Raw genomic sequence first — 15,021 nt, forward strand, 5'->3', positions numbered from 1 at the left:
TCATCTTCTCCTCCCGATAATCTGAGAAACATTCCCGGATTCCCATCATATGCGAAGAGGCCCCACTGTCTATATACCATACCTCTGATGATGCAGAGTTAGTCACACAAGGCACTTCTTCTTCCAGTCTGGAAGCCAACATAGAGAAATCGAAATCACTTTCTCTTGTGCAATTTTCTGAAAATTTGTGCGAATCTCTTGACGTAGACGCCTCTACATCATGGTCTCAACCCATAATTGATTTTCCCTTCATGTCTCTGATGACTTGCTCTGATACCATGTGAAAATTCTATCACTGCAACAACTGATTTATTTTACCTACTTATTTCCTGATAAGTTATTTACAAAAATTCTTCTGTAAACATTAAAATAAATTCTACTGCAGATATCACATCATAATACATAAACAAACACATGCACAAGAATTAACACATCGACACAAATATTTTGGACAATTAGTCCCCGGAAAAACCCAATGTGGGAAAACCAGTGCAGCAAGGGAGGATTTTATTATCCAGCAATTCTTCAGTACAATTGGGTGCCAAACTGGCTTACTCAACAGAGAGAAAATTCCTCAGCACTTCCCCCAGTCTCAGTGTCAGCCTGGCTGACCTATGCGTAGCTCCTAGACCCTCTACGTTAGCCCCTGCCTCTCTGCGTCAACACTGGGCCTCTCTGCGTCACCCACGCAGACCCTCCAGTGATTGCGCAGTTTGTAACCTCTGCGTCTGCCTCTCTAGCCTCTGTGCTGTTCCCGACTCTCTGTTTCGTACATGCTGCTTCTTGCTGCTCTCCAGACCACTAGTTCTAATTTCTCAGCTAACCCCGCTCCAGAAATCGAACTGACTGGTCTCCCTCAGTATGTTCTCCAACTGACCCTCAAGCCTCTTCGTATACTTTTCCTGTTGATCTTTCAACGACCAAAATTAAATCTCTAATCAACGACTAAGATTAGATTTGGCTTGATCCATGGCTTTTGGAACCTTCTAACCTAGTTTTATATTAATACCCATTAATATTTTATTTTCCCAAGTTTAGACTTAGGAACTCCATTAAAAATATTAATTATTTTAATATCTCCAAAACTGGTTAGAATCCGCCCAAACCATTTCTGGGTCTTGGAGATCTCATGTGCTTTAGCCTCTCCACCAATTTTCATGGCCAGAGCACATCCGATGCTACCCCAAATCAACAGAGAGTAATGTTGCTGCTTGCTCAAGACAATTCCGTTTGTGGGTTGGACCTCCACATGTATTTATAACCCCTTCCCCCTTCTAATTCATCCAGTTTACATAAGCAAAGTAGGAGGTTGAATTACCTCTAAAATGGAAATCAATGTACACTTGAAAAAAAAATGTAGGGTTAAATCGCCATCCACTAAACTATATTGGAGAGGAAAAACTAAGTGAAGTGGCATATGCCTGAGTTTAACTGAAGTGTTTGTGTCGTCAGAAAATAAAAATGTCCTTGGGCAATTCGACTTGGGTAAAAACATCTTTGAGTAAATTCAACCTGTGATAAAATTATCCTTGGGTAAATTTTACATATTCGAAGTACAATAAAGGCCATGTCCATTAGGAAAGAGAAAAATAGACAGGAGGGACTAAAAAGTAAATTGTTGTAATGCCACATCACTCCTCTATCCACCCATGTGCTTTGCCACATCATTGATGACTCGTTTGTAAAATCTCACAAAATGTCCATTCCATAAGCTACCATGTGTCCACCTCTCAAACTGCCATCTGTCTTACTATTATAAATAGAGATGCCAAAAGTCGCTGCACCACCCAAAAAAATAGGAAAAGATGGAAAAGGCTCGGAATAGATAAGGGGTACCTTGCCATATATAATATGCCTAAAAGTAGGCATTGCTAAAAGTAGTGAGTTGCATGCATGTCCACAATATTATACTCACTAGAGTTGAAATCTCATGGGGAATCTAAATATGTTGTCAGCGTTGCCATGCAAATACTGTTAAAATTGAAATATCTCAGATTATGACAAAATTGGTGAAATTTGGTAACTCAGAAGGTATTTCTGGTTGGAAAAGCCCTTGATGCTTTTGGGTTTGTTTGCGGGAGTTTTGCACCCAAGGAAAAGGCATTTAATATTTAAATGTAATTGTTGTCGGCTTATGGGTCAAGTCACCTCAAGTCGGTCAACAAGGCAAAGGGACATGACCCTTGGGGTTTCACACCTCTTGGAAAAGTATAAATACAACAAGGAGCATACTGGATCATTCTTCTTGTGTAGTGAGAAAGGCAGCAAAAGGAGCCACAGGGGTGCCCTAGCAGTAGGAGTGAAAGTACAAGCTATGAGGAAATTCTGGCCTAAAGGAGAAGACCTAGTTCTAGGACAACTGGACTAGTTTTTGTTTGTAGGCCGTAGGAAGCCGCATAGTTAGTTGTAGGAATCCATTAAGTTGGCCATAGGAGGGCCGTAGTGCTAGTTGCAGGAGGGTTGCTGGATTGGCTGAGAAGGATGCAGGCTTGGTGAAGCAACCACAACCTTGAATAAGCTGTCTAAGGGCATAATAGGGTGGCCAAGGGCAGACATGAAGCTGAACAAAGGCTAGAACAACTGGCAGCAAGGGATAAAAGGTCAGAAAAGGAGTTGTTGATATATTTTGATGTGTAAAAGTTGTTTGAAAGTTAGGCATCTTTAGTGTGTTTATGTTTCCTAGCTAAGACATAGACCAAACCTGGGGTGCGTGGAATTCTAACATGGGATCTGAGCTAGTTCAAAGAGCAGTTGGATCTAGGATGTGCATAGGTGGCGGCTCTGAGAGGGAGTTTTGTGACTGCTGCAGAAAGCAACAATGTTGCCAAGTGAGTTGGCTAGTCATGGAGTAAAATGTTCAGACAAGTAACTTTGGACTATTGCAATTTGGGGCGGCAGAATGGGAGTTTTGGAGGATTGACAGAGAACTCAATGCAGAACAGTATGTTGAATGGTGGGTTATTGATACCATTGATGGAATTTCATTGACTTGTCAAAGTAAGTTGCGACAGCATAGGTGCCTTGCCAGTGAGTGGTTTGGCATCGACGAGGTAGCTTTATATGGATTGCAGTTTGATGAGTTTTGTGAGATAGTATCTTCATTGGTTTGTAGAGTTGCACATTTGGTAGTGGAGCCATGTGCATATGAGGTGTTTGACCCAAGATGATGAGGACTCTTGCAAAGTTGAGTTGCGATGGTCTAGAGTGGACTAGGCCAAGTGTTCAAACACACCTTGACACTGACCTTGAAAGGACACAAGTTTAGTTGTAACAATTTTAGGGAGGGAAAGCTAAGTAATCCAAGGGAAGGTTGTATCGGCTTAGAGAGAGTTGGGCTCAGAGGGAGAGTTAGCTGCCCAATGGAAGTCTAATCTTTAGGTTCAAGTGAGAAAGTGGAGTCTTCCAAGCCATGCAAGGAAAGTCATGGGCCATGCAAGGAAAGTCATGGTGTGTTCAAGGAAAGTCATGGGCCATGCTAGGAAAGTCATGGTGTGTTTAAGGAAAGTCATACACCATGCAAGGAAGTCATAGTGCACGGAAGGAAAAGTCATGGTAAATGCAAGGAAGTCATGGACTGTGCAAGGAAAGTCATGATCATGCAAGAAAAGTCATAGCCAATGCAAGGAAAAGTCATGGCACGTGCAAGGAAGTCATGGCCATGCAAGGAAAGGTCATGGAACTAGAGCTTTCTAGGAACAAGGAAAGTCATGGTTTGGGTGGCCATGTAGGATGCTTTGAAGTGGGAGGCTTCTAGGAGCATGGTGTCTTTGAAGATCCACGTCTTCCAGAAGGATGTAATCGTGGATAAGATTTGGAGGCAGGTGAAAATACCTTCCTCACTAAGAGGGAGTGTTGAAGTTTGGTAGCTCGTAAGGTGTTTCAGGTTGGAAAAGCCCTTGGGGCTTTTGGGTTTGTTTGCTGGAGTTTTGCACCCAAGGAAAAGACATTTGATATTTAAATTTAATTATTGTCGGCTTAAGAGTCAAGTCTACTTAGGGCGTCCAGCAAGGCCAAGAGACACGACCCTTGGGGTTTCACACCCCTTGGAAAAGTATAAATACAAGGGACAAGTAGCAAAATGGATCATTCTTCTTGTGTGGTGAAAAAGGCAGCAAAAGGAGTCACAAGGGTTCCCTAATCGCAGGAGTGTGAGGACAAGTTGTGAGGAAGTTATGGTCTAAAGGAGAAGATCAATTCCAGGACAGCTGGATTAGTTTTTGTGTGCAGGCCGCAGGAAGCCACATAGATAGCTGCAGGAGGGCCGCTGACCTGGTTGAGAAGGCTGCATGCCTGGTGAAGCAGTCACAACCTAGAATTAGCTGGCTGAGGGCAGGCGGGAGGTTGAACAAAGGTTGGAACATCTGGCAGCAAGGGCTAAAAGGTCAGAAAAGGAGTTGCTGATATATTCCAGCTGTGTAAAAGTTGTTTTAAAGTTAGGCATCTTCAGTGTGTTTATGTTTCCTATCTAAGGCATAGACCAGACTTAGGGTGCGTGGAATTCTAACAAAAATCACCCTCATTAGACTCAGAACTCAATGGGGAGTCCGAATATGTAACCGGATCTGAAACGTGACAATTGCTACAAATAGGAAGTGCTTAGAATCTCATAATACCATACTTATTGGATTTGTATTTCAGTAAGGAATCTGAATCTACGATTAAAATTGACATGCAAGTAATGCTAAAAATAAAAAAGTGCTCACATACCCTAAAGTAGCTCATCGGACTTAGAATGTTGCATGGATTCTAAATATGCCATTATCATTGACATGTGAGTTTGGACTAAACTTGCGAAAAATACTAAGTGCCATGCATGTCACTTGGAGAGGCCTCACTGAAATCCTGAGTTCATAAGGGTGAATATGTAATTTATGCTATCATATAAGCCCCAGAACTCTCTTCTACAAAGTAGGGGACATTCTAAAATTAGTAGGTCTCTCCAACCTGTGTGAAAACTGTGCTCGAATCATCACTGAATCCATCTTGCAACCAGTCTCTCTGGGAACCAACCCCCAGCCCAAGTAAATCTGTCTCTGAACCTCCAGTCTGATGAAATATGTTGGTCTTTAACCCTCCAGATTTGCAAGGGGCAAATTTAGGGGTTAACAGGTACGGAACTGAAAAATATTGATCTCATGATAGAATTTTTGAAGTGTATTTGTAATTACAAGACTAGTAAACCACAGACAATGATGAGTACAGGGTTGTTTTTTTTTTCGCAAGGACATGCAGTTTTTGAGTAGCCATTGCCTATTGGTTGGTCTATCAAGTTGTGGGTTGGACATTCTCCATTTTGGAACTTTGATTTGAAGTTAAAACATCCGCAGAAAGAAGGTGAAAACTGTGTGGACTTAAATCCGGGACAGGGCCATATTTGAGGAAAACATTACAATCAAAGATAGAAATAAATAACCATAAAATATAAGCACTTGACAAATAACAAAGAAAATAATATCCAAGTATTATATATGTAGAATATTGTAACCTGACATTAAAATAATGCACTATCAGTAGTGAATTTAATCTAAATCATCAGGTGAGAATTTCATTTTTATTATGGTTTTAGCATAATGTAGATTAAATTCGACTTTAGTTTCTTTGAATAACAAACCGTAGTTTGCCCTGCTATTTTATTTATCGTTTGACCTATTTTTATGCATCAAGGCAGGTGCTACTTGTGGTTATGAATTATTCACGAGTTGAAGTAGTCACCATTTTTCATTTGCAATGATTCAACAAATTGAGGAAATTTCCACTGTTCATTTTAAATGATTTACATGATTTTAACAATTCATCATTACAGGGTTTGATGAAATGCAACACTATGGAAACCGGCTTAACAGACAAGGGAACTGTGGCTTGAGTTTCGTAGAAAAATTTAGACTATAGAGATTATGCATTACACAGCCATGGATGCAACTTTTTCCAATCATGCTGAGCTTCTATTATTTTTCTTTTTATTTTTAATCGCACTTCTATGTATAATTTTTATGTTTGAAGTTTATAGAATATTTTTTTTTCTAAAATTAAAGGTTTAGGAAAAAAATGATTGGATAAACAACAGAGGTTATAAAAGGTAAGGCATAATTTTCCTCCCTTTTTATCCTCTGGCTATTTTTACATAAATGCAACGTTATACCTTAGAGGGCGAATAAGATTCTTATATTGTGATAGTATGCGGACTTCAATAAATCTATTGTCTTCACAAGGGGTTTAGTTTTCAAGTAGGTGTTGAGTCTTGGATATAAAATGTGGTGGACTATACCTTTATTGAAGTAGTTGTATCTTGTTTTCTTCAGCTTTTAATGGATACAATAAAATATTATTACTGATTGTGATCATGAATAGTTATCACCATCTTTCTAGGCAATGCTGCTCTGATCACGACTATGAAATATATTGTGAATTTCTTAAATCTTTGATTAGAATCTTTTGCATGGCAGTTTTGATTGAATTTCCATTTTCTGACTCCAGGCTGAGTGGATGGCTCCTGAAGTTTTGCGTAATGAACCGTCCAATGAAAAGTAAGCCCAATAATGCTTAATAAAAAGATTTAAATTTTAGGCATAATTCTGAGAAGAGGTGCCAATCCTAATGTATACAAATTTCTACCTATTTATGTTTTTGAGGTTTATGAAATAATTCAATGTTTTTTGTTGGTTAAGACTGCCTATTGCATCTGCAGGTGTGATGTGTTTAGCTTTGGTGTAATATTGTGGGAGCTTGCTACTCTGCAACAGCCTTGGAGTGGAATGAATCCCATGCAAGTAGTGGGGGCTGTTGGGTTTCAGCATCGCCGACTTGACATTCCAAGTGATATGGACCCCATGATTGCCGACATTATAATGAAATGTTGGCACAAGTTAGTACATCTTGTTTCTCCCCATTGTGTTTTTAACTCCTGGTTAGCAGTGCTAGAGCATATCACATTTCATGAATGCACATATGCTTAAAAACATTAGTTTTTCACTTGTTATTACACTCTTTTACATTTCTGGTTGCAGCATGTTATATTCTGTCCAATATAATTTATATTTGTTTATTTTCCTATCAGACTATCCATTGTAAAAATGTGGCTGCCCAGTTGTATCCTTTATTGAAAAGATGGTCATATAAAAACTTCCCTCAGTTTCTTAGACTGTATTGAATCTTGATGCCATCTAGTCTAGGCCATTTTGATAAATTTCCCTTGGCTGGTTGGGACTGTTTGTCCTTTAGAACATCCAATTTAGTGTGTGTTTTCATCTGTGGTTGGACATCACAGAAATCTAGAATGACTGAATTTGTGATTTTATAAACTTTTAGGAAACTAAGTAGCCTATGGATCCCCTAAGGGGCAATAACAATGGGCTGCTGAAACTGCAAAAAAATGAGCTTACATAAATACTGAAAGAGAAGTCTAAAATCAAACCTTTTAATTGATCAAATATATGCTTAAAGGTTTTGTGTTTCTTTGATCTTATTATGTTAGTTGCTATAGGAAAATATTTTGGTCCTGGGAAACACAGTTCCTCAAAGGAATTCTACAGAGACCTCCTCTCTATGTCTTAATGTATGATTAATTTCAACCAATACTTTAGAGCCATTGTAGTTCGTTGAGTTTCGACAGTGGGGAATGAATTGCATGGTCAGCTGGAGAGACCTCGCAAATTTCAGGGACAACAGAGGGGACAACACTCCCCAAAATATAAAACTAAAAAATATTTTATACAGAAATTTAAAATAGCATAATATATGAACTATTTATATCATATGTTAATATTTATAATATATTATATGTAAATACTATTTTGAACTAATGATATATACAGTATATAGATATTTTATAATATACTAAGCTAGTATTATGCATCCACCTATGATAGAAGTGTGTATTTGACATTTGTATACATGTAATATAGTTTATGATCCTGTTAACCCCCAGATTGCCTGCACAACTGGAGGGTTAAGATCCAGCAGGATTCCATCAGGCTGGTTTCACTACAAATTTGCATCCAGACATTTATAGTGGTCAGAGCCTGTTTCAGAGCCAGTTCCACCAGAGTCAAAGAAAACTGCTATGCTTAACAGCTCGCTTTTTTCAAAAGCTCGAGATTTGGGGGGTAGCATGACATAGATCTTTCTATATTCAGGGTCTTTGTAAAAGAGCGAGTCTAGTGGGATTGTTTTTTCCTGCATGCAACATGATCATGCTTGCCTTTATTTTTTTGGTTTTTGCTTTTTCAGAAGACACACTAATGCTACCTCTCTTCATGAACAGTGTTTCCTGTTTTTTGCTTGCTTTTTTTCAAGAAGACTGCTTTTGGGCACATCTAGGATTTAGGAGTTTCTATATATGGCAGGTATAGGGATGCTATGGTTCCATGTATGTAGTGGTGGGGTGGTTTCCTGGTTTTGGTGGATGAAAGAGTGGTGTTCAATATCAGTGCTATGCAGGTGGATTCTCTCCTAGGGTGACATGTGGCAGCTTCGTGGAGGATGTCCATTTTGCATGAAAAGTCTGTCTCATTCATGTCAGAATCCTAATTCGAATGGCTATGTTTAGGTTCATTCTTGCCAAGTTTGACTTTCAAATCTTGATTCCATATACTAAGTTTGATGTCTCCACAACCTAGTTTGACCTCTTGGGTATGTTTGGCATGTGTTAATTATATGTAGCCTAAATTGAAGCCTTAAATTAAGTGTTTTATGCCCTAACTCGCTTTCTCATCCTTAATTTGGCAAGCATGCTAAATTTTCCGTTCTGATTTTGCCAAGATAAAGCTTAGACTGACTTTATCTTTTAGGATGAGAATAAAATCAAAATCCACAAAGGATGAAAGAATTTAAGTAGGCTGCTTTTGCGAACTTTTTTTGCATGAAAATCATGCTAATCCTATCTAGTGTCTAAAAGGGAATAGGCTGACCTCTTTTAATGGTCGATTGATGTTTTAAACAATACTTTTAAACCTGGAAAATATCCTTGAAAGCTGCCAGAGAATTAGGGGATAAGACAGCAGCAAAAAACCAGGAATAAGGCTGGAAAAAGATTGAATACGACAGATTTGGTGTGTTTTATAAGCCACAGAAAGATGCCAGTGAATAAGGATTGAAACAACAAAGATGGAAAGGAAGAATTCAACCTATCTGGCTGCTGGAATTTTTTGTTTTTAGCAGTCATTAAAACAGCAGAGAAAATCCTGCTAAAACAGCTGTAAACCGAGTTGGCAGCCATGCAAAGGGTGATATAATTTGGCATATTTTTCTGCTTTCATCCAGTTGTAAGGGCAAATTGATTTCCTTAGAGATGGCTTCTGTCTAGATAGAGCTGACAGCAGAGGAGGTCTGATAATTTTGTTCTTTGACAGTTTTGTTGCAGTAGATGAGTCCTTCCCCTTCCATCCTCCAGATCCTGGATCACTACCTCCACTGCAAGCAAGGAGATTAATGGCTTCCTGCTACCTGTGATTTACTATGCTGCAGTCAGTCTTTTGGGTAACATATGATTTGGTCCAATTATACTTTCTTTTAGCTCCTTGAATATATTGGTTGTCATTGGTTAAATTATTTGTAATGTTATCCTAGTTTATGGTGCACTTATTTTGAATTTCTTCACCTAAGGCCCACATTCACTTCACCCATTTTTGTTAATTTATTGTTACAACTATCTCTAGAAATCTAATCCCAACCACCTACGAAATAAGTAAGAATTTACCCACACTATTGAATTCTCAAGAGCAACTCACAATGAGTTTTTGTGTGTGAATAAACTTGGATTTCATGCAAATTAATTGGTTTTATGACAACATACAACCTCGAGAGACACCCCTAAGACTGGAAAAACACTAATTTGAACAGAGAGGCTTCCAGCAGTGATTTGGTTTTCTATAATTATTAGACAGGTTTATTGATGCAGATTTGCATGATAATAGTATCCCCAGAGGTTAGCTCAATTGGTTGAACCTCCACCAAGACATGTTGTTGATGGTGAGGACTAAGGTCATAGGCTTAGGTCTGATTGAGTCCCTCAGGGTCACCAACCAATGTTGTGGTTGGTGGTGAGCTTTCCTCCATCTAGATATTTTTAGGTTAAGGTATTCCTTGGAAAAAAATGTAATATATTTTTATAATATATTAAAATAGTTTTATCTATCCCGCTAGAAATTTTGATTAATACACACACACACACAATATTTTGTGTGTTATAAATAAAAAAATGAGTCATGCATTATTAGACTAATAAATTGGCTACAAACATTTTATAATATAATATGCTAGTTTAGCTTCACAGACTGTAAATGAGAAGCCACTGCTCAGGTCTTGTTGTCCCTACAAAATGTGGAAACATGTAATATTCCAAATTAAAAGTTTACAGCAAATAACAGAAACATGTACAAGGAACAACAACCATAAATAAATACTGCACATGCATATCAAAACACTAGGAAAATAAATCAGAACAATTAAGCTATTTTATTAATCTCCAATGCTGAAGCCTGAAACTGAGTACAAATAGAGTGGAACGAGTTCACTTGGGCTTGCTACAGCAAGCATGCAAGCCCAGGTGGAAAGATATGAAATTCCAAGTTGAAAATGGCTCAAACTAGCAACTCGCACTGCCCAGAACATTCGCTGCTGCTGCTATAGGTGAACTGAGATTTCAATGCTCAAATCTACTCTAAAAATTTTGTAAAATTAAATATAGGCTCTCCACACCAACTCCAACAAAACCCATAAATATTTCACGAACCCAAGTGGTGGAAATGGTCCCAGAGTGAACTGTGCCCTCGTCGAGTAATCTTTTGCTGCTTTCTGCTGCATGTAACTAGGAGTTCTGCTCTCAGAAGTGCTCAGAAAATTCTTCCAAATTAACTGGAGCCTCCTCTCAATAAACCCACAAAAACCCAGAAAGTGTTCGGGCTAGATCCACAAGTCACCCATGTCCCCAAATTTCTGTGTTGCTCACTTTTGTTTGTCAGAGAAGCTACAGGAATCAAACCACTACCCAAATGCCCAAATCTCCCTCTAAGGAATCCTCCCTAACTCCTATCAATTTCTCTCTTCAATCACCAAGCAAATCCCAGCTCGAATGCCCCCAAAACTCTAAGTCTCTGCAAGTGCACAAAAGCTGGCAGTAAACCCCTCTGCGAGCCTTGGAATAGACAAAATCGGCCCTCTAAAATCCAACACTCTCACCCTTGCAAATCACCAAGATAAAACTGGTTCTACCCTAGGATAAATCTCTGCAAATTATCCGGCCAATACTCCACTAATTGCTAGCTTCTCTCAGCCCCCATGAAATTCTTCTACGCGCTTGAAGTAGCAAGCAGCGGCTGAAAAAAACCTGTAAAATAGCACCTCAATGGTCCGGAATCAACTCCCCATATTCTCTCCTAGGTTGACGCTCGAAGTTCACCGAAGGAAGAGTTGGAATTTCTGCTTGGAAATTCCTTGCTCTAAACAAAATGGTTGTCTTGGCTAAACAACTCAAGAGAACTAAGGTTGAATTGTAAAATGACCAAAGATGTCCAAATGAGGCTCTCCTCTATTTATAGTTGTTGCTCCATTTCCTCTTTGTAGTCACCACTAGTTTGAACTCTTTTTTTGCCTCCTCCCTTGGTTCGATTTTCCTAAGTGGTTTGAATTCCCCTTTTTGGGTGGCCCCCACATCCCACTACAGATTTAATTTTTTTTTTCTCTAAACTTTGCAAGCTCCTTTTTCTCCAAAAATTAAGTGGAACCTCCATAACCCACTTTTCCTAAGTTTTATATGCCAAAAATATTTCTCAACGCCGAAACTGCAAAAATGATGATTTTACTTAGAAAACTATTTATGGGGGACTTGATAGTTCTCCCTGCCAAAAATTGCTTGTCCCCAAGCAATGCTTGAACAAGTGCCCTCTTTCACTGCTGATCACCACTGTCACCACCAATAATATGAGGGTCCCAAATGTGCCACTGAATCCTCCCTGATCTCTGCACTGTCCTATCATGAAGGAATCCCTCGATACCAGTATCCCAAGCCATCTTGATCAATGTGAAGCATCACTTGCTCCACTTGCTATCCAGCTAGGTATAGGTACCAGAAGCTCTCTACACACTATCAATAAGTAGAGCATCATGATAATGTAGGACTTTGTCCAACTCCTGATGAAGCTTCCCTACTGAGTAGTCCCTCTCATGCACTCCAAGAGTAAACTCTTGAAGATACAGCCCAATCCTTGTGGGGATGAAGTCTCCCATGCCCTCCCGCATGAACCTCCCCTGGTATCCTCTTGTTGACCAACTTGCCATGATGGTGAAGTCTCCCATGCCATCAGCGAGTCACTAAAGTCCAATGGGAGATCAGAATGATCTCCCCCCGTTGAAACTAGCGCATCCCTAAGGGTAGTTGAACTATCAAGTATTGTCATGCCAGGGTCCCATTCCCATCATAGAAAGAAACTGTCTTGTTGACCCTGAAAAACTCTGTCCATGACTGACTACCTAATATGCTCACACCAGAACCTCCTCTCCTTTAACTCTCGACCATAATGTATGCGATGATCGAGGCTATGCCCAACCTGCCAAGGTGACTCAACAATGCTCGCACTTATCGCTTTATGGCCCACCCTAATCCTAAACAACCACTTGCCTAGCCATATGATGAAGATCTCGGTGATCCTCCATGTGTCAACATGATAATGAACTAGGTCACCTGCTATCCTAACCGTGCACTCTAAGTAATGGAGTATCACACCAATCAATTGGATCCTTGGATCCAATAACCATACTGGAGGTCCACAACTCCCCATCCTCACTGCCTGCTGCCGTGACATGTTGCTAGCTGTTAGGACCCCTCTATGCCTCGTCTCTGACCCCTGTATGTATCCAATGGATGGGCACCCAACATTAAGAATTTGTCGTGCGTATGACAAACTATTTTGCTCCTGATAGACCACACAACGAAATCTGCTATCCCAACTCCTGATGATGTACCCAAATATTTCCTAGAACCTAGGAACCCTCCCGCTAACAAGGACTATCATCCCCTGTACGTCATGCTCACATAACACCTCAAGTTGTCCTGCCGAAAGTGCACCCTGCAACTCACTCATGGTCACCTCCCTAAGTGTGAACTCAAGGGTGGAGCATACACTACCTCTACGACAAACCATGGACTCCCCAAGCCTGTACCTGTCAGCTCGTGCCTTGATCGAATGCCATTGATGAGAAGTCTCTCTCTGGATACTCTATATCCCAACTAACTGTCTCGAGTGAGCCTCCCACGTCTCGCTGCTTGTGATGAAGGCATCAAGCTACAACATCCAACTTCGTTGTGCCTGCAAAGAATGTGGAAGTGAGACAGGCGCATAAGTCCCCATGGATATCATCAAATGATGCTCATTTGCATCCCCATCGATCTTGAGTGAGCTACACCCAAGGGTATGGCTGTTGTCCCAATTAGGCAGTCTCCCTAAAGATAATGCTGCAAAATCCAATGGGCTAATGTCACACATCAATGCGTACAATCAAGTATACCTGCACTCCTCTGCATACAAACATGCACCTTTGTGCCCCTTGGCACACAATTGCATCCGGTTGCGCACCTCTGTGCACTGCTTGACACCACTACCAACTACCATATCATCCTGAATCAGTCGGTATCCCTCTTATGATGAAATCGCTGTCACTCCATGCGGAACCTCAAGGTGGTGTGAATCACTCCTCTACTCCATAGTGCAAGCCCACACAATGCGAGACTCCTATATACACCTCTATGCTCCTCTACAGAACACTGAACTCTATGGCACAACTCTGCGCACCACTAAACACCTACGCCAACTATCGCACCACCCTGCATCATCGGCCATCCCACATGCGTCAATGCATCAACTATTTTGTTAGTGAATCCACCATGATGTTGGCTACCCCTCCTCATTTGCCCTGGTAGACCTGAGTGGCCTAGCTCCTCACATGCTAACGAGAATGACACTATTGTTTCTAGCCTCAGTAGCTCTTGCATCCAATATGCCACTAAGAGAGTAAGGTCTCCATATAATGCCCCCCCCCTCCGACTAGCCCTTGCCAGAGTATGCTATTCTCCTTGTGACTCCATGCACAACCAACATGCCCAAGCAACTCGCGGAGTCTGCCTGCTCCCTTGTCAATTCAACCCATCATTAATGTTGATGGAGATTTGAAAGTGTGTGGTTGCTCAATAACCAAATCTGCCACACTGCCAATACCCTCACTAGCCAAATCCATAGCATAGTGTGGAATCCCACTTGGATCCCAGCATTCGTCATACTGCGTCATCAGTATATGGTAGGAGGCCCCCTCTGGATCCCAATGCCAACCTAGGCCTCCAATATCTCCAATGTGTGGGAGCTCTTGTTGAGCTTCACTCCTGACTACGACCATCTCCATAAGTCCAACCCACTCCACTAGGTGCCAACTCAAAATCTCTCTCCATCTAACCCCAAGAGAGGGGGAGCGAATACATGAAGTCTCGTACATGGAACTAGCCCTCCATCCTATGAATGTTGCACCTCTTGAAATTTCCAAGTATTACCTGTTAGAAATTTTATCTGTATTCTCTGGTTTATTTCTTCTACTTGTTAATTATGAACAAGTTATTTAAACATATAAATATCGAAATAAACACAATACAATCTCAACCGTCTACAAATCAACAACTGAAAGAAATAGCAAACACACAAGTGACACCGTTATTTTGGACAACTCGTCCCCGTAAAAACCAAACTTGGGAAAACCGGTGCAACAATTTTGAGGGTTATTTTATTATTTAGTCTTTCTGAGTACAATTGGGTGCCAAATAGGCTCATCCGACAGAGAAAATAATCCGGTAATAATACCTCTCTATTCGGAAGCAGACATTTAGAAAGTTTGCCCCACGAAACCCTCTCCAGCATAATCGGAAGCTTAGTGTCAGCCCTCCTAGCCTCTGCGTTAGCCCGAAACTCTTTGCGTCAGCCCTTTGAGGCTCTACGCAGCCTCTCTGACCCTCTGCGTCAGTCCTGCAGCGTCTGCGTGGATGAT

The 15,021-nt window shown here is 40.5% G+C and overlaps 1 protein-coding gene across 1 annotated transcript in view; it reads left to right on the plus strand.

The window, feature by feature from the left end:
- LOC149166804 (putative serine/threonine-protein kinase SIS8) overlaps positions 1-15,021 on the plus strand; it is a 260,799-nt gene that overhangs the window by 200,544 nt on the left and 45,234 nt on the right. The window contains exons 11-12 of the mRNA XM_089430268.1: positions 6,475-6,524; positions 6,686-6,862. Of these exons, the coding sequence (XP_089286394.1) occupies positions 6,475-6,524; positions 6,686-6,862 (227 nt within the window). The remainder of the gene's footprint in view (positions 1-6,474; positions 6,525-6,685; positions 6,863-15,021) is intronic.

Source organism: Pinus tabuliformis, chromosome 5_1 (genome assembly GCF_031772625.1).
Source record: "Pinus tabuliformis cultivar Carrire ecotype Pingquan chromosome 5_1, CPIR1, whole genome shotgun sequence".
Taxonomy (NCBI): domain Eukaryota; kingdom Viridiplantae; phylum Streptophyta; class Pinopsida; order Pinales; family Pinaceae; genus Pinus; species Pinus tabuliformis.